The sequence below is a fragment of the Lissotriton vulgaris genome, chromosome 12 (genome assembly GCF_964263255.1).
Source record: "Lissotriton vulgaris chromosome 12, aLisVul1.2, whole genome shotgun sequence".
Taxonomy (NCBI): domain Eukaryota; kingdom Metazoa; phylum Chordata; class Amphibia; order Caudata; family Salamandridae; genus Lissotriton; species Lissotriton vulgaris.
In genome coordinates this window covers 753,812,373-753,831,656 of record NC_141700.1, presented here as the reverse complement: position 1 = coordinate 753,831,656, position 19,284 = coordinate 753,812,373, and the positions used below count along the sequence as shown (strand labels likewise).

General features: G+C 50.0%; 1 protein-coding gene across 2 annotated transcripts in view; it reads left to right on the top strand.

The window, feature by feature from the left end:
* The window catches only part of LOC147678590 (alpha-2,8-sialyltransferase 8E-like), a 133,060-nt gene that overhangs the window by 47,329 nt on the left and 66,447 nt on the right, over positions 1-19,284 (top strand). The window contains exons 2-3 of one of the 2 annotated variants that reach the window (XM_086946606.1): positions 4,975-5,058; positions 6,578-6,664. The exons of the other annotated variant lie outside the window; for it this stretch is intronic. Of the exons in view, the coding sequence (XP_086802732.1) occupies positions 4,975-5,058; positions 6,578-6,664 (171 nt within the window). The remainder of the gene's footprint in view (positions 1-4,974; positions 5,059-6,577; positions 6,665-19,284) is intronic. 2 annotated transcript variants of the gene reach the window in all.

Here is a 19,284-nt window from a genome sequence, read left to right as displayed (position 1 = left end):
TCACTGACTGACATGAGCCATATATGCCCCTCCCGGCGCGCTGACGTCCGTTTTCTTTGAAAAACATTTCCGTGTGAGAATGCGGAGCCATTACCAAAAGAAAAACTGTGAAAATATGGGAACAGTGTGCAAAAATTATGAAAAATAGATAGAATAGACAGGTGAGACAGAGCAGTGCTCTAAAAAGCCACACGCAAAAGCAAAACCTAAGGTAAGTAACTTGTTTATCTGATAGAGATGCCTAGCCGCAGATTACTTACCTTTGAATAGATACCAAAGCCATACCAATAAAGGAGGCGGGTCAGCGACTGAACCCCACCACGTTCCCGAAAACAACTTAGTCATCCATAAGGTAACCCAACAGCACCATTAAACTTGGGGACGAACCACAAAGAGGACAGTTATGTTAGCAGAGTTAACCACCAGACCATGACGATCTAAAGAGAGTGGAAATCCTTGGGAGGCAAAGGCACTAGAAGCCATCAAGAACAGCACAAAATCTCCCTTTGGGTATACCGGGTTGAGAGAAGGAAAACACAGAGCCTGAATACTCGTGAGAGTACATAACTTCAAAAAAGGAGATGAACCAACCCAGGGTTTGAAGGATCCACAGGGAGGTGGCGACAGAAAGCAAAAGCCAATACAGGCCGACGAAGCAAAACAGTGGTAAAAAGCACTGTGGAACCTGTACCCGTAAAGGCACGTAGGGCAGCAGTGGCAATAGGCTGATCCATACCCAGTAGGTGTCAGCATGGAGAAAAAAACATATGGTAGATAAGCTGGAGAAAAGATGAAGGGTATCACTTCGTAAGAAGTGGAGCTGAACCGAGGGTGTGAGAGAACCGCCGGATGCAGTGTGCCAATTGCAGCAAGACGACATCTTGTATGACAGAGGAATGGAACATTGGCCAGATATGTACAACTGCAAAAAACGAATCCTGTTGAAACCGGTAACAGAAGGCACAAGTGACAGCAGTGGCAGAATGCCAATCCATGGCCACAAGATGCTGGTAGTACGAAAGTAGAAGACAAGCAAGGACTAGGCGGTGTTGTCACAATATGTGAAGGGCCGATGACAAGTAGTCGAGCGACAACAAACAAGAGCGAAGTCCGGAAGCGACCTAAGCATGCAGTGTGGACACTGGAACCATACGCAGTAAGCAAAGACTACCTGTAGGGTAGCATGTGGCTCACTGGTTAGAGGCGGCAGACCCGAGAGCAGAGGACGGCCCGGGACCAGGGTTCGATTCCCGGCGCGGCAGGTTTCTGGACCAGGGTCAGCGGACTCGATAATTCTCTCGCCTCGGTGCCCACTCTGATCAGCGATCACACTCGGCAACTCTGGGCATTAGCTTGCCTCATCTTCACTAACGGCCCCACCAGACCGCCGGGGATGCCTGGTCTCACCCTGGAGATACCCATTAAGGGACCATCTCTCAGGGAAGCCAGGAAGGGTTTCGCAGCGGTCGAAGCGCCTTGGGACCCTACGGGTAGGTAGTGCGCTATATAAATGCCAATACAATACATACATAGGAGCTCGGAGGGACAAAACAGCAAGAAGGCAACGGCCCAAAACACCAGCAACCCGGACACCACAAGAGCTGGTGGTACAAGTAGATCGGGTCAGGAACCATGGACACTGCATGAATGAAAGAGCCTGCACGAATCAGTTGTGTAAGAACATAGAGCAGATACAAAGCAGGAGGAAAAACTTTGAAACAATGAAAGGTGACCCAACAAGAGTCTAGAGTACGCTGAACATACGCACCGACATGCGGAAACTGGGTAGGACAATGTCCAGAGCAGTAAGTAACCCATGCCCCTTAAATGAGAGGAACCACAGTCCCCTGCAAGACAGAGTAGGAAAAAGAACTAGTCACTACAGTGGCAAAAGTGAGGAAAAATTTAAAGGACCTGGATCTCAAGGAGCGAGTATCCAGGAAAAACACGCCCCTTTGAGAATGCACAGAATGAATCCAAGCAAAAGCATGGAAAGACTCGTAAGGAAACAGAAAACATCTGTTAATCGACCATTTTGGAGGATAAACCCGAAGGGGCTGTACGATCAAGTTGCCCAGTAAAAACAAGAAGAAGCAGACCACACCGCGGCAAATACTGTGTAGTTCGTGAAAGATTTGCCACAACAAGGTGTCACACTAGGCATGTGAGATAGACACCACACAGCACGGAACCCAAGCCAGGTTCCAATGCAGTACAGATAGACCAACCCAACGTGCAATACAGCAAGTTATACGAGGAACTCTGTAAGAAGAGACAAGAGACTCCCAGCAGTATGTCTGCTTGTAGACTCCATAAGATCGTACCAAGGCAAAGGCAGAACTCAATGCCATGAAATATCCCACATAGGCTAATCTCTAGAAGGGACGTCCTCTTGGGCTAAGCACACATTCAGAGGACTGAACAGAATAGAATCAGCCAAACGGCTGCGCCGAACAAACATAGAGATGGCAACTCGGCTATGAACAGTAACCGGTCACTAAAAACCAACCTGAGCATTAGGTTGGGCGCCCGGAAATAAGGCAGAGAATATGGCAACCAGATTTATGGCAGCCCTGACAAGAGACGGGAGACAGCTGAATCCGCGTAGCGGTCATAAAGATCCACTCCATTGAATAAAAGATCTCTGAGTGCATCCCGAATATGATCTGGGAAGCGACTGTAGCGCATCCAAGCATGGCGGCGTAAAGACACAGTGCGAGCAAGCACCAGTCCCATTGAGTCAGTTACATCCTGTAATGACCAAAAGAAGAACTGTGCCATGCTTCTACCATGAAGCAGTAGACAAAGCAATTCTGTTTGTGGACCTTCTGTAATAGATGGGAGAAGGTGAGCAACTGAGTCCCAAAGAGCGGAGGATGCTCGTGAAAACACACAGGCCGTATTTAAAGCCCGAACGCCTGCGCTGGAGGAGGCGAAAAGCCGGTGACCACAATCATCCAGCCACCTAGATTCCCTGGTGGGAGGTAACAGGGGCAAAGAGGGTGAGGACTGTAAATTAAAAGCTGCCTGAATAACCAGTCCCTGAACTGTTGGGTGAAAAGACAGACAAAGAGGATCACCCGGCGCAGGGCGTTGTCTACGAGCAATAGCCCGATCAACAGGGTCACCTGAAGAGGGTCTGGACCATGTGCCACGCAGGATATCCAGTAAAGAGTTTTCGGAAGGGCAGTAAAGGTTCTACTTCGATAGGCTCCAAATGGAGCAGATCCAAGAAAGGATCAGAGAGAAGGCCAGGCGACACAGGGTACTTGCACCCGGGCTCCTTTATCAGGAGAGTCCAGGGAAATATCAGGTTCCAAGCGAGGAGGCGTAAATGGTAGCACCGGCATCGACGGACGCCGTGGTAGAGACCCACAGCCTTCCAAGGAATCGGGGGGAGCAAGCACCAAGGGATAGGACTCGAATCCGGCACCGGCATCGATTGAAACCGCAACAAAGTCACCTCAACGTCGACGACCTCCACAGAAGACTGGACTTGGACGCCGACCGACGCTGATCCCACTGCAACCTGCCTGGAGGCAGCACGAGACGCCGGAACCGGCGCCAAGCCTAGTGTAAACCCAGGCTTCGACCCGGTGTGTCGCCAGCGCCACATCCGGCGTCGGCGCAGGAAGCCGCACAGGGCTGTGCGCTGACTGCCGGGTTGGGCTGAGCTCTGGGCCCTGGCTCGGTGGCGTCACGTCGGCTCCGGAATCGGAGTCAACGCACTTAGCCAGTGCCGGTGGAATGTCAGCAGAAGAAGACCTGGCATGAATGCCAGCTACCTCTGTGGGACCCGAAGGTGCACCAGGGAGAGGGGGCGACTCAAAACAAGCCTGGCGTGCCTTTGAATAATCCTCCATTTAGGCTTGCGTTGCCCCAACACCCGGAAAGCGTGGGTACGGAGAATGAGGCTGCCTTGCGCCATCACCTGGCGCAGTGCAAGAGAATTGGGCGGCAGGGACAGTGGATGAAGATCTCCGTAAGCGACGCCTGTGCTTACGCTTACCTGTTGTCGCATGGCAGTCGCAGGAGCGACCTCAGGAAAGAGCCCGATCCAGAGAAGAAGAGTAGCGACGGGAGTGAGCCAGACCAGACACCTGCTCGGCCAGCAACTTCATGCGACACTCCCTCAAGGACTTTGGTTTCATCCTCTGACAGACATCACAGTCCTTGGAGTTGTGGTGCACGCCGAGGCACCACATACAAATGAAGTGCGGGTCAGTGCCAGACATCTGACGTGCACAAGCTTCCCAAGCCTTAAATCCGGAAGGCATTACACACTGTTCCCACGACACCGAGGGTGTCGTAGAAGGCCCAAAAACCAGGCCAAGGAACAGCTGGTTTTCCAGGATCCGCACTCGGACGCGGAAAGGAAGAAAATCGACGTCAGCGCGCCGGGAGGGGATCTATAACTCCTCTAACGTCATGTCCGTGGAAGACAACAGGGCGGAGCCGGGCAACACCGCCCCCCCAGCACACAGAGGTGCTGCTGCAACAAAGTTTTCCGGATCCAGTCTGACGCCTGGGAATATTCTAAGTTAAGGCATCTGCGGCTAGACGTCTCTATCAGATCCATCAATCTCTCCCATTCAATGTCATAATTTCTCAATGGGTCTCAGACCTGCAGATATCAGTAAATGTCACCTCTATTCATATTCAATTTCAGCTTCCAGTTGACCCAAAGGCTTCAGACTCCCTTGACCATCAGATTGTTGATCTGACTTAAAACTGCCCAAACTTACTCGTACAACCTTACCATGAATATATGTACTATTGAATCTAGTTCAAAAGGTAAGAAGCAGATGATCAAGCAGTCACTTTTAAAAAGGAATTTTTCTAATATGTTTTATCGTTTGGAATCTAGTACAGTCCTACATTTGAACATATGTTTGTACCTGTGTACCATTTTTACTCCAAACCCTGTGCTATGATTGGGCGCTGTAAGCTGTCTGTGTGTTTTCTTTTTTCCAGGTCAGAGGAAGTAAGAGAAAAACTTTCGAAGGACGCGTGCACGACACTAACTAAGAATCTCACTGCCCTGTCATTGACAACAAAGTGAGTACTATATGGTTCTACATCCTTCTACATGGTTCCTCAGATGGCTGTTGGGGTTGGGTGAGCCTGTCGCACCTGGGTGCCATACTCCCGACAAAAAGACTAGACCAGTGTTTGGATATTGGGGAATGAGTGAAAGTCCTGCCTTTTAGTAGCCTTTCAGATGCTTGGCTGATTAACACTGATAATTTGGGGCACGTGGGAACAGAAGACTGAAAGATTCTCTTGTTGGAGAACATCAGGCATAATAAAACGTAATTTCACTTCTCCTGTTTCTAGGTCCGTGGGTAGCGGGGCAAAATAAAACTTGTGAGTAAACTCAGGTACTGTGGTGAGCCTATAGAGATGACTACAGCTTTTGACAAGGTGAAGACATGGAGAGACTAGATGAATCAGTGCTGGTTTTCTCCCTCCAATATCTATTAATATAAATAGCCTTTACTAGGAAGGACCTAGACTGCAAATTAAACAAGCATTGAAAAAGCCAATGGACTTGGTGTTGTCTCCTGGTATTTTAACTTTGCAGGACTTGTTTTGTCATGGTTTTTCTAATTTCTTTTAGTTGGGGGAGCTTCGAGGCTCGCATATATATAGCAGAAATACCTTGACAGTTGCGTTTTTTCCAGTCTCAAAAGCACACATTGCCATAGTGTTACCTGGCTCTCAAGGGAACGTCTTTGTGTGTGAACATGCATCTGGTGAAAGTAGGGAACTTCTTTGTGTGCGGACGTGCATCCGGTGAAAGTCGGGAACTTCTTTGTGTGCGGGCGTGCATCTGGTGAAAGTAGGAAACGTCTTTGTGTGCGAACGTGCATCTGGTGAAAGTAGGGAACTTCTTTGTGTGCGAACGTGCATCTGGTGAAAGTAGGAAACGTCTTTGTGTGCGAACGTGCATCTGGTGAAAGTAGGGAACTTCTTTGTGTGCGAACGTGCATCTGGTGAAAGTAGGAAACGTCTTTGTGTGCGAACGTGCATCTGGTGAAAGTAGGGAACTTCTTTGTGTGCGAACGTGCATCTGGAGAAAGTAGGAAACGTCTTTGTGTGCGAACGTGCATCTGGTGAAAGTAGGGAACTTCTTTGTGTGCGAACGTGCATCTGGTGAAAGTAGGGAACTTCTTTGTGTGCGGACGTGCATCTGGTGAAAGTAGGGAACTTCTTTGTGTGCGAACGTGCATCTGGTGAAAGTAGGGAACTTCTTTGTGTGCGGACGTGCACCTGGTGAAAGAGCAGAATACCATTACTCTCATTGAATTGATCCAATAGCTGAAGTGGGCTGACCCACTGCTGTATTCTGTAGTGGGTGGAAGAAAATGTGAATAACACAACAGACCGATGAATGCAGAGCGCTGGACGAAAACGGCTATAAATATGTAAATTGTACATATAATTTAAGTAAATTAAAAGTTCTTGGCTAATTCTGGACCTAAAAACAGGGAGTGAAAAAGAAGGAGCCTAGACTATGAACTTTGAATATGCTTTGTACTTCATTCATTTCTCACTTCGTTTCGATCACTTATAGGTTTGATGAAAAAACCCTAATGCAGGATGTGGCAGTGATGCTGAGATGCCCCTGGCAGGAAGACAAGGAGAAGAACAACTACTACAGGTGCCAAGAAACAATTTAGAAAAGCAGAGCAGAGTTCATTGTTGATCCTGGAAGCAAAAATACTCAGCTCATTGGCATTTTTATCCTTTATGTACTGTATTGTATGGCACCAGTAGCTTTACAAGAGGAAGTGAAGTGGCATTGAGTAGCCCTAGGGCAAAGGACAGGTAGAATTGGGAATATGTGTGTATGCTATTTAACACCGATTATGGTTTAAATCACTTCTATTGAAGGCACACTAATGAGGGATTACAAATCGACACAAAACAGACATCAGTGTGTGCTCCAACACTTTGGAACCATGTAAGCCACCACCAATCAAACCTGTTGCCATATCTGGTCTCCGAACATGCTTGACGCGTCACTTCGCCAAGAGAAAAATTCTGCACTAAACCTGGAGGCTGGAATAATCACATGTCTGATTGTATTCTCAATGACTACTGCTAACTCCACACAGTTTTAAACAAGTTCCTCAGAGCAATACAGCCAGGCACGACCAGTGGCGGCTCCTCCACTAAGGCAGAGGAGCGTCTCCCCTCTGAAAAAAGGAACAATAAAATGATAAGAACTATTGTTATTATTGTGTTATTTTTCCTAAATACGTCAGTGGCTCTCAGGTGGGGCAGCGCCGGCGTAGTAGGGAGAGGAGTGGGTTTCACTCCTGAAGTGCGCAGGACTGCTTGGCCGACCCTCTCGGGCAGGCCCAAAATGTCCTACGACCTACGCACTTTGCATGTCCCCAAACAGGCTGCATTACACAGCCGGGTGAGGAACATGCAAACCCTCCCAGTCCCCGTCTGAGCGCCGATCTACGGCACTCAGCCGAATCACAATGCTGCATTGTAGCGTTGTGATTGGCTATGGGGAGGCTGGAAGGGCGGGTGCTACCTGCTGCTGACCACAGGAAGATGTCGACGGGACACTGGACAAAGGAGAGGCGGGATCCGTTTCAGGTAAGTGTTTTTTTTTTGGTTTAGGTTTTCTTTTTTATCTGCCCAACCACCGTCCGGTAGCAGCCGCTACAGGGCACGACCCCAGCTAGCTGCTCTCATAATTACAGAAAACAAATGAACTGTTGCAAGTAATTACCCAGGAGCCCCTTTTTATAAGCATTAAGTAACTGTTGAGGGCCTGCTGCGGTCTCAGTGCTACAAGGCTCAAGTTTAGCAAAACATGGATTCTTGAGGAGATCTCTCCTGACATTTCTTTCTTCTGGAATACAATGTTGGTGATCAGTTACCTTTGTTTATTGTCTCTTATCTTAACCAGCACCATTTCCTCATTGGCCACTGTAAGGGTCGGCGCCAGAGGCCCTCATGCAGTAACAAATAAGAACACAGAACCTACATTACTGGTTCTGGAACTGGCCCAGGGCACCTGCACCAATGCCCTTTTATTAGCAGGGTCACCTGGCCAGTGACACCTGTGATGGATGGGTGCAGGGTGAGTGTGTAAGCCAGCCATCAAGGAGTGGCAGGTGGAAACATAATCTGGAAACACTAGACCGTGACTAGGTCGGTCAGTACATCCCTCCCAAACTTTATTAAAAATAGGACAATGATAACTGGCCAGAGGTTCTTAAGCTCTGTCTCTTTTATGTTGCTAGTAGACCTACGCTTGATTAAAAAGGCATTTTAAGTTCATTTTTAAAAACTGTGTGTGCAATTTACCTCCGCTTTATTTAGAAAGTGTTTTTCACCGGATCAGACTCTTCCTTCATCCCACTACCGCCTGGGCCACTCTCACCTGAGGATTGACGGTGAGAGTTGGTCCCGGGGAGGTGAAGGCGTGACAGCGGCCATTTTGCGTGTGGTTGCGCCCTGACGCACTCTAGCTCTCTACAAAAAGGGACGGGCCTACTCCGCGTAGCGGACGCGCCGAATGCACGCCGGAGTCACGCCAGAGTCCAGCCCGTCCGCGCTGAGGACGGGCTGGACAGCTGGATGTCTGGTCAGGATATCTCTGACCCCCCAAAAGTTAGATATACCCCTCAGACTCTGCTCGCACTTAAACCCTTGAGTCGCACGTGCTCACATACCTATTCCCCCGACGATCTGTTACGCCCTCTTATATGTGGCTGCGGGACATTCAACACGGTAAGCCCCACCCCACTTCCACTTAGGCATAGGCCTAAACAACACACTGCTCCGGTAACCTGGGTAGAGAAGGAATGTGGTATTCTTCTTAATGCTCGCTCACTCGTTAAAAACAATGTTTTGTTTAGGGAATTCATATCTGACAGGAAGCCTTCCCTGGTCTTCGTCACAGAAACCTGGGCAAAGGACTCTTCCGGCCCTGATCTCATCGAAGCAATCCCGGAAGGTTATTGCTTGGCCCGCCATGATAGACTTGGCCGGGTGGGAGGAGGACTTGCAATTCTATATAGGGACCATTTCCACTGCCACACTGTTGCTATCACTGACCCTAAGGACAGCTTTCAAGCTCTCTCCTTTTCTATAAAAAGTGGTCATAGAGCCCTCCTAAATGGAATCTTGGTATACCGCCCTCCAGGCCTACGAACTAATTTCGGGCAACGGTTGCTCCAAGCCCTAGAACCCTTCTTTGGCCAAAAAGATTTTACGATTCTAGGAGATTTTAATTTCCATTTAGAAAGGCATGACAACAAGGATACCATCTCTCTGCTGGATATCATGTCAGCCTGTGGCTTTACCCAGTGGGTTAAAGGGGCTACTCACCGAGCTGGGCATACGCTCGATGGAATTTTTTCCAATGATGAGAGGTTATCGATTGAGGAATCCATCCCTCTGTCATGGTCTGACCATCTGGCCGTCCCATTTCTGCTTAGCTGTCCGCGCACTTCTGCGCCCGCAAACATACCCAGCAAACAAGAACTCTGTAGGAACTATAAGGATATTTCAAACAGTTCCCTCTCCCCGTGGGCATCCAACTTGTGTCCATCTCAGGAAGAAAATGTCTCCACAGCTGCTACGCAGTTTGAAAGAAGCATGACTGAAGCTCTAGATGAATTAGCCCCGTTCCAACCATGCCGACGTACCAGGAAAAGGCCCTCAGCCCCTTGGTTCTCTGAACACCTTAGACTCCTGAGACAGGAGGTAAGGAGACAGGAGCGCCTCTGGCACACAGGATGGGACCAAAAAGATAAGGAAGCTCATAAGATCCTGCTTTGGAAATATAAGGCTGAAATTATAAAAGCCAAACAAGAGCACTTCATGACCTTGACAACTTCATTGTCCTCCCCTAAAGAGCTATTCAGGGTTGTAGATTCACTTATAACCCTTCAAACCCCAGATCCTGTAGTGGCGTCCCAAGAGCTTTGTAATAACATCGCCTCTTTCTTGGAGCAACAAAAATCGCTTATGAGTGGGCCCCCTGCTTTAGGGGCTATGGATCTTGCCCTGGTTGAAAAATCTCCCCTGGGAACCCTAGATTCCTTTCCCCCCTCTCTCTGTGGAGACGCTGGATAGCCTCCTTAATAAAAACAAATCAGGCTCTCCTTTGGATGTGTGCCCCCTTAGGATTCTTAAACAGTGCAGGGAAACTCTCCTGCCTCCTTTGGTGGATATTATGAATAGAGCCATGAGAGACGGCTTCTTTCCCACCCAATGGAAAAGTGCGGTGGTAAAACCTCTTTTAAAAAAGCCTTCCCTGGATCCGTCGGTCTTAAAAAACTTCCGGCCTATTTCATTACTCCCAGCCCCAGCAAAGATGCTAGAGGCGCATCTCAATGCGCACCTTGCCGCTTTTGTTGAGAGCTCGGAATGTCTCGATTCCTCTCAACATGGCTTCAGGAGGGAACACAGCACTGAGTCAGCCCTCACCATAGTGTTGGATAATATCTGCACTCGCGTTGATGAGGGCCAGACCACCCTCCTGATCCTCCTAGATCTGACAGCGGCCTTTGATACCCTTTCTCCCTCAGTATTAACATCTCGGCTGAGGGAGATTGGGGTGCGTGGTGCAGCCCTGGATCTACTCACGTCTTTCCTCACCCACCGAGTGCAAAGAGTGAAGCTGGGGGAGTACCTATCTCCATCCCTTCCTGTGCAATGTGGGGTCCCCCAGGGGTCGGCCCTCAGTCCGACCCTATTTAACATCTACGTGACCCCACTTGCCAGGCTTATCAGATCTTATGGGATGGAGATAGTTTCCTATGCGGACGACACCCAGATCCTTGTCTCTCTCTCCCAGGCTAGCGTCCCGACTGCCTCCAATTTTAGATCTTGTATGGAGGCAGTCGGTCAATGGATGATCCTAAACTCGCTTAAATTAAACGGAGAGAAGACGGAGGTGATGGTGTTCGGATGGAAAGAGGACGTATGGTCATCCTGCTGGTGGCCAGACTAATTAGGAGCCTGTCCCACCCCCACCTCCTCCGCAAAAAATCTGGGGGTTATGATTGACCCTGCCCTTGACATGGGTAAGCAGGTCAGCCGAACCATCTCCACCTGCTGGGGCATTATCCATGTCTTGAGGAGGATTAGGCATTACTTATCCTTACAGGCAAGGAAACAGCTTGCTGTTGCCCTTATCGGCTCCAGAATGGACTACTGTAATGCGCTGTATGCGGGCATGAATAAGAGCCTACTGCAGCGCTTACAGGTAGTCCAGAATGCCGCAGCTAGGTTTGTTTTGGATCTTCCCAGGAGCACCTCAGCCACAGCGGCCAGAAAGCTGCTACATTGGCTTCCTGTCGAGGCGCGCATTCACTTTAAGACCTTATGCATGACATACAGGGCTTTGGCCAGAAACAGTTCCACTGGTGTAGGATATATCTTGTCCCGCTACAATCCCACTAGGGATCTGCGGTCCGTTTCATGAGAGTGAAATGGGGTGGCAGGGCCTTCTCCACTCTGGCGCCCAAGTGGTGGAATGCTCTCCCTCTGGAAATAAGATCTCTACCTACTCTTCAGGCATTCAAAAGGGCTTTAAAAACACACCTTTTTGTGCAAGCGTATCTGCAGTGATGTAGCGATTTCTTTTTTTATCTGTTTTGTTAGGCGCCTTGATGCCTTCGGGTTATTGTTTGCGCGTTATAAATTTTATTCAATCAATCAACCCGTGGGAGAGAACAAAAAGACAATATAAAAACTCACCTGAGTCTATTCAGAGTTGCTTGCAGTGCAGGATAAGTGGTCAGGTGGAGCTGGGAACACCAGGCTTCACAGCATGCCACCATTGTTTAACCAGACTACTCTGGGCACGAATGGCAGTGTGGATGAAGTCCGGATTCCCTCACTCACCAGTCTAAGTGTGTGTCCTGTCTCACCTGGTCTCACTGTGTGGAAGTCTATTTACAGAGTTCGCTATGAGGGTGCATTTGGAGCTACAGCGGATTCTGCTGTTGATATGTCTTTAAAGCTGCCCTAGCTCCATGGATGGCATGCCGTCCTAAGGCAGATGATGTCAATGCAACTGCTGAAGAGTCTACCTCTGATGCCGCAATGCTTCCAGTTGCCCTACGGTGGAGCAACTTCAGGCTTCCTTCTCTTACTAGGATTCCCCTCGCAAGGGAATCCCCTGAGGCCCCTGCCCCTGGATTGCCACGGGACTGGGTGGGCCCTTTTATAGGCCATGCCAAGGGGTCACTTCCAACAGGGCCACTTCCAAGCCTCACATGAAGCCATTTTCACCGGGCTCCCACGGGACTGTGTGGACTAAGCAGTATTCCACATGTCACACCATTGGGCCATGGAGGAATGCCAACAGCACCATCTCTGAGCCACTCACTCCGCCGCAAGAGTGGTTGTTTCAGGGTTGGTGTACTCTTGCCATCCGCACCATGGTGCACAGGCATCTGCTGGATAGTCTTTGGGATTCCCAGTCAACATAAGTGCTTTCCATGCTTTCTAATACCTGTCGTGGAGAGGTTGCAGGCGCATCTCTCTTGACTCGACTCCCCTCTCACAGGAAACCTATGAGGCCCTTGCTCCTGGATTACCACAGGACTGCATGGGCCTCCCATAGGCCATGCCAAGTGGGTCACTCCCAACAGGGTGATGTCCAAGCCTCATGTACAAGGTCCAATGGTCAAGAGTGCTCTCACCAGCTGGCGTCAGGTTCAACTGGGCACCAAGATGGTGTTTGGGCGGCCAGCCTCCCACAGCACGAAAGATGCCTCGTTGACCTCTGGGTGTTTCATAGGTATAGGGGTCCACTTCAGATGTCCGGTGCTCCTTGGTTGGTCTTAGTGATGCACTTGATAATGATGACAGTCACGGTTATCAGCCTGTAATTTGTGGTGTGCCAGGTGTCTACTACACACCACTCTTCTTCCTTTATTTTCTTTGCACTCCAGTGCTGTGACCTCCTGCAACCCTTTTCTTCTCCTTTCCCAGCTTCACCGCACCCTGGCAATATACCCACTTGCCATGCTCTTCACCTCTTTTCTCTTCCTCTTCCAGATGTAGCCTTGTTCAATCTTGTCAAACTCTTCTTCCTTCTGACCAGGCCTCTCTATGTGACGTGCACTTCACTTGGACCATCCTGGTCACGTATACCCCTAGGACTGACTCTCTTCTGCTCTCTCTCCTGACCAGGCCTTTCGCTGTGATCTTCTTTTCACAGGGACCTCCCTGGTTGTGTCCTGTCCTCTCTGCAGGACTTGACTCTCGTGGTGGACCTCTCACAGGTCTTCTCTTCGTGGGCAGATCACAGGTCTTCTCGTCGTGGACCTCTCACAGGTCTCCTCATAGTGGACCTCTCACAGTTCTTCTCTTTGTGGACCTCTCACAGGTCTTATCTTTGTCTTCAATAGATAATGCACCCCTTGCACCTCAAGGCTACTCCGTAGCAGCCCTTACTTCCTTCCTCTTTCTTCACTCAATGACGTCATGCATGTGCCTCAAGACTGCCCTATTGTAGCACGCACTCCTGCCTCCACTCAGGCATGCTTCGCAGGGTCTGTTACACCCTGTGAAAACACTGGTCTTCTTCCTCGCAGGGCTCTTACTCCTGAACTCCTGCCTGTGCTGTCTGATCTCCAGATGAGGCCCTCTGCACGCCTCTGACCCTGTGATCTCAAACTTTTTCTTCAATGTTGTCCTCTGCTGGCACCTGCGTGCCCAGTCCTCTCTTTATGGAAACATCTTCTCCTCATCCCTTTCTTAGACGCTTGTTATCACTCTCTGTACTGGACCCTTCTTGGTCACTTAACTCTGCGCATCAGCGGCTTGCACTGAATGCTACCGCTAGGGTGCTTCCCCCACTTCGAACTATGTGCCGGGCAGCCTTCTACCTTTCCTTATGCTCTGCTACATCGGACTTCTTGTGGGGTTCATTACTGGGGGCTGACAGTCTCTCCTCCTCATTGAGAGCATTTCAGTTCACTTTAGGGGCACTGCAAGCTATAATTAGCTTTCCTCATGGTAGTCCAGTTTGACACCTCAAACTTGGCCTGTTGGTGTTTCTTTCATTGTTCTCCATACCGCCAGGCATGGAGTGCTGTGTGGCAACCAGCCGCTAGGGGTGCTGCAGTCATTTTAGGCGGCCATGGCAGCTGTCTCGATGCTGCAGGCAGTTTCTCTGGCTGCGTTCCCTGTAAACTGGGCTGGTTAACCACCAGTGGCCACCAGGTGGCAGTGCTGCAGTAATCATGCGTCCTGGCAATTTTCTCTCCAGCGCAGCAGAGGAAGGTGTGGATAATCAACACCACATCCAACTCCTTCACACATGCCACAGCAGCACCTTCCACGTTGCAGGCATGTCGCTCCTCACAGGTGCTGCCAGGATGGGTGCCAGGAACAGCCCCGGCACTCTCTACTGAAGGGGCTCCTTAACGTACAGCCGGAGAGCAGGCATGGCGGGGTAGGAGACGTCTCACAAAAATGACCTCAAAGCTCTCCTCCTTCAAAGACACTTCCAAATGTAATTCACGCCCTCTCTATTATCTGAAGGAAGTCCCTCCTTTATAGGAAATTCTGTTCTACATGACTACAGAAGTGCCTTCCCAATGTGATCTTGTGGTTTTGAGAGTCTGCCATTTATTGCATTATTATACTTCTACTTGTATTGTGTACTCCTTTGTAACATGCACACGTCACTTTCCCTCTTGTAATGTATCGTTTGCTACCTCTTGTATTTTGTTTGCTTTTGATACATGCACAATTGCCACCATTGCCTCACATAACGTAACGTTTGTTCTTGTGTTTTGAGTATCTGCCATTTAGTGCAGCATTATTCCTCTATTTGTACTTTGTACACTTTTGTAACATACACACGTCACTTTTTTCCTCGTGTAACATATCGTTTGCCACCTCTTGTATTTTGTTTGCTCACAATTGTCACTTGTGCCTCATATAACTTAACGTTTGCTCTTGTAACATGCTAACTTGTAATTTTTCCTCATGTTTCACTCCTGTTCCTATTATGAAGCACTCTGACACCTTCGGGTAAAGTCCGCCTATATAAAAACGCATAAAATAAAAAAAAAATAAACAAGGTTGCAGCACATCTGTAGCTGCCAACCCGACCCACGTCAATCAGAGTAGTTTCAAACGTCATTGGGCTGCAGTTACCTTCGGCCCTGGATTGGTGCACACAAACACATTCAGGCAGCTCCTCCCAGGGGCGTAACAAACACCCCGCGGTGCGGGGGGGCCCACTCTCTTCAGTAAATGAAGCAGGCCCCGGCCCCCTCAGCTCTTCGGTGAGAGCTGTGAGAGAGGCTTGCACTAAAGCAAGCCTCTCTCCCTCTAAAGCAGGTGCAGGCTGCAGCCTGCTCTGAGCCCCTCCCGCTGACTGAAGAGAAACAATATTTCAACTTACATAGTTTCTCTTCAGTCAGAGCCAGGCCCGGAACAAGGGTGGGGGTGGGGGCCCCAGAGACAGCATTCCCCACAGGGCTCTGCTCCTCTGAGACTTATCAGCTTCTCCCACTTCCAACCAGTGCCAGTCTCACACTGTCACCAGTGCCAGCTCCTCCCACTTCCCACCAGTGCCAGCCTCTCACTCTGCCACCAGTGCAGCCTCTCACTCTGCCACCAGTGCCAGCCTCTCACACTTCCACCAGTGCCGCCAGCTTCAGCCACAGCCCACCCATGCCAGCTTCTCACACTGCCACCAGTGCCAGCCTCTCACACTGCCACCAGTGCCTGCCGCTCACTCTGCCACCAGTGCCAGCCTCTCACACTGCTACCAGTGCCTGCCACTCACTCTGCCACCAGTGCCAGCCTCTCACACTGCCACCAGTGCCAGCCTCTCACACTGCCACCAGTGCCAGCTTCAGCCACTACCCACCCATTCCAGCTTCTCACACTGCCACCAGTGCCAGCCTCTCACACTCCCACCATTGGCAGCCACTCACTCTGCCACCAGTGGCAACTTTTCACACTGCCACTAGTATCAGCTACTTCCACTCCCCACCAGTGCCAGCCTCTCACACTCCCACCATTGGCAGTCTCTCACTCTACCACCAGTGCCAGCCTCTCACACTTCCCACCAGTGCCAACCTCTCACTCTGCCACCAGTGCCAGCCTCTCATACTCAGGGCCAGACTGAGAACCAACACCGGCCCTGGCAAAGTGCTCGGCCGGCCCCCTGGGGGTGCGACGAGCTCTTTGGCGGGCCCGGTTTTTGGACAATTTTGTTACAGGGCCGTTTTTGCAGCTATGCTGCAAAAACGGTCCCCAGGGTCCAAAACCGGCCCCCACCATTGAAGCGCACTGGGGGATTGCCTGGTGCCCGCTACGGCCAGTCCGGCCCTGCTCATACTGCCACCAGTGCCAGTGCCAACCGCTCACTCTGCCACCAGTGCCAGCCTCTCACACTGCCACCAGTGCCTGCAGCTCAGTCTGCCACCAGTGCCAGCCTCTCACTCTGCCACCAGTGCCAGCCCCTCACACTGCCACCAGTGCCAGCTGCTCACTCTGCCCCAGTGCCAGCCTCTCACTCTGCCACCAGAGCCAGCCTCTCACTCTGCCACCAGTGCCAGCCTCTCACACTGCCACCAGTGCCTGCCACTCACTCTGCCACCAGTGCCAGCCTCTCACTCTACCACCAGTGCAACCCTCTCACACTACCAACAGTGCCGGCCATTCACTCTGCCACGAGTGTCAGCCTCTCACACTATCACCAATGCCAGCCTCCCACTCTGCCACCAGTGCCAGCCTTTCACTTTGCCACCAGTGCCCGCTTCAGCCACTACCCACCAGTGCCAGCCTCTCACACTGCCACCTGAGTTAGCTGAGCTCCTCTGACCACCCACCAGTGCCAGCGTCAGTCACTACCCACTTGTGCCAGCCTCACACTCTGCCACTAGTGACAGCCTCTTACACCACAAGTGCCAGCTGCTCACATTGCCCATGTTTGATACACTCCTGCGCAGTGCCAGTTCCTGCACAGTTGATGCCACCTATACCACACTGTGCACCAATGCCCAGCAGTGCCAGCTTCGTGCACTGCCCTCATGTGTACGTCAGTCCCCCTCAGGTAGTTGATGGAAAGGTTTAGGCACCTTTGCCAGCACTAATATTTGTTCACTGTCTCGCAGCTTATCTTTTTAGCCTACGTTTTCACATGAAATCCTCTTAACTCCGTGCCCAGAATGCATTTCAAAAGGTACAGTCAAAGCGCTATAACTTAAGATGCCTACTTCATTCCATAAACTTCTCACTACACAAAAGCCAAAGCAATTATCTCTATTAAGGAGGCACAATTAGGCACACAGCTGTGAAATTCATTGGGGCCTCTTCGCAAAGGTAAGTTTACACTTGTACATTTACTCAGGGCAGAAGTCCTAAAAAAAGAAGTGGGGGGGTGCTGTCGTTACGACAAGAAGTGATGTCACGAAAGGTGGCTTGCACCATCAGACTCATTGCGTCCCCTCTCTCACCCCTTAGATGCGATTGTATCAGAGAAGCCAGTGCGTGGGCAGCGTTCTGAATGAGCTGAGCTCCGATCTCGCCCCAGAGAGGCCAAAAAGTGAATGTGTGGCTCCATTTGCTCCAGTTATCGAGGTCCCGGTAAGATAAGTGGGGGGACCCCTGCACCTAGGTGAAAATCTAAACCTTTTTGCCGTCCAGCATTTCCTACTGTAGATTTACACCTAAGTGTAAACTTACATGTTTCCACCCACTAGTGGACTTTCCTTCAATAGGATTTATGAGTCTAAAATAACTACTAGTAACTTTTCACTCGTAGGTAGTGATTTCCACCACTGTAGTGGAGATCTCCTGATGAGGAAGTATAGGGAAATTATTAAAGCTTATTTTCAATTTAAAAAAAATGAAAATATTGAAATATAAATGTAAATTCATTTAGGATATTTATAATAAATCTAGATGTAATAAAATAAAATTTTGCAGCTGCAGTGACAGTAGAGAGAGAGTGGAGAGAGTGTGGAGAGAGAGAGAGTGGAGAGAGAGAGAGTAGAGAGAGAGACAGTGGAGAGAGAGTAGAGAGAGTGGAGGGAGACAGTGGAGAGAGAGTGGGGAAAGAGAGAGTGGAGAGAGAGACATTGGAGAGAGAGTAGAGAGAGTGGAGAGAGAGAGAGAGAGTGGAGAGAGAGACAGTGGAGAGAGAGTAGAGAGAGAGTGGAGATAGACAGTGGAGAGAGAGAGTGGAGAGAGCGTGGAGAGAGTGAGCGAGAGAGAGTGGAGAGAGAGAGTAGAGAGAGAGAGTGGAGAGAGAGAGAGTGGAGAGAGAGAGAGAGTGGAGAGAGGGAGAGTGGAGGGAGACAGTGGAGAGAGAGACTGGATAGAGAGGGGAGAGAGATTGGAGAGAGAGTGGACAGAGAATAGAGAGAGAGAGTGGAGAGAGAGTAGAGAGAGAGTAGAGAGAGAGTGGAGAGAGAGTGAATAGAGAGTGGAGAGAGACAGTGGAGAGAGAGAGTGGAGAGAGAGTAGAGAGAGAGAGAGAAGGTAGAGAGGGTGGAGAGAGAGAGTGAAGAGTGAGAGAGAGTGAAAGAGTGGAGAGAGAGTAGAGAGAGAAAGTGGAGAGAGAGACAGTGGAGAGAGAGTGGGGAGATAGACAGTGGAGATAGAGTGGACAGAGTTGAGAGAGAGAATGGAGAGAGAGTGGAGAGAGTAGAGACTGACTGACAGAGACACTGAATACTGACTGACCGAGAGACTGTATGGCTGAGAAACTGACTGAGAGAGAGAGAGAGAGAGAGAGACTGGCTGACTGAGAGAGTGACTTACTGACTGACAGAGAGAGAGAGACTAATTGAGAGTGAGACTGTGACAGAGAGAGAGAGACTGACTACTGACAGAGACTGACTGAAGTAGAGAGATACTGACTGACAGAGAGAGAGACTGACTGACAGAGAGAGAGAGAGAGGCAGAGAGAGTGGAGAGTGAGAGAGAGTGAAAGAGTGGAGAGAGAGTAGAGAGAGAAAGTGGAGAGAGAGACAGTGGAGAGAGAGTGGGGAGAGAGACAGTGGAGATAGAGTGGACAGAGTTGAGAGAGAGAATGGAGAGAGAGAGTGGAGAGAGTAGAGACTGACTGACTGAGACACAGAATACTAACTGACCGAGAGACTGACTGGCTGAGAAACTGACTGAGAGAGAGAGAGAGAGAGAGACTGGCTGACTGAGAGTGACTTACTGACTGACAGAGAGAGGGAGACTGATTGAGAGTGAGACTGACTGACAGAGAGAGAGACTGACTACTGACAGAGACTGACTGAAGTAGAGAGATAC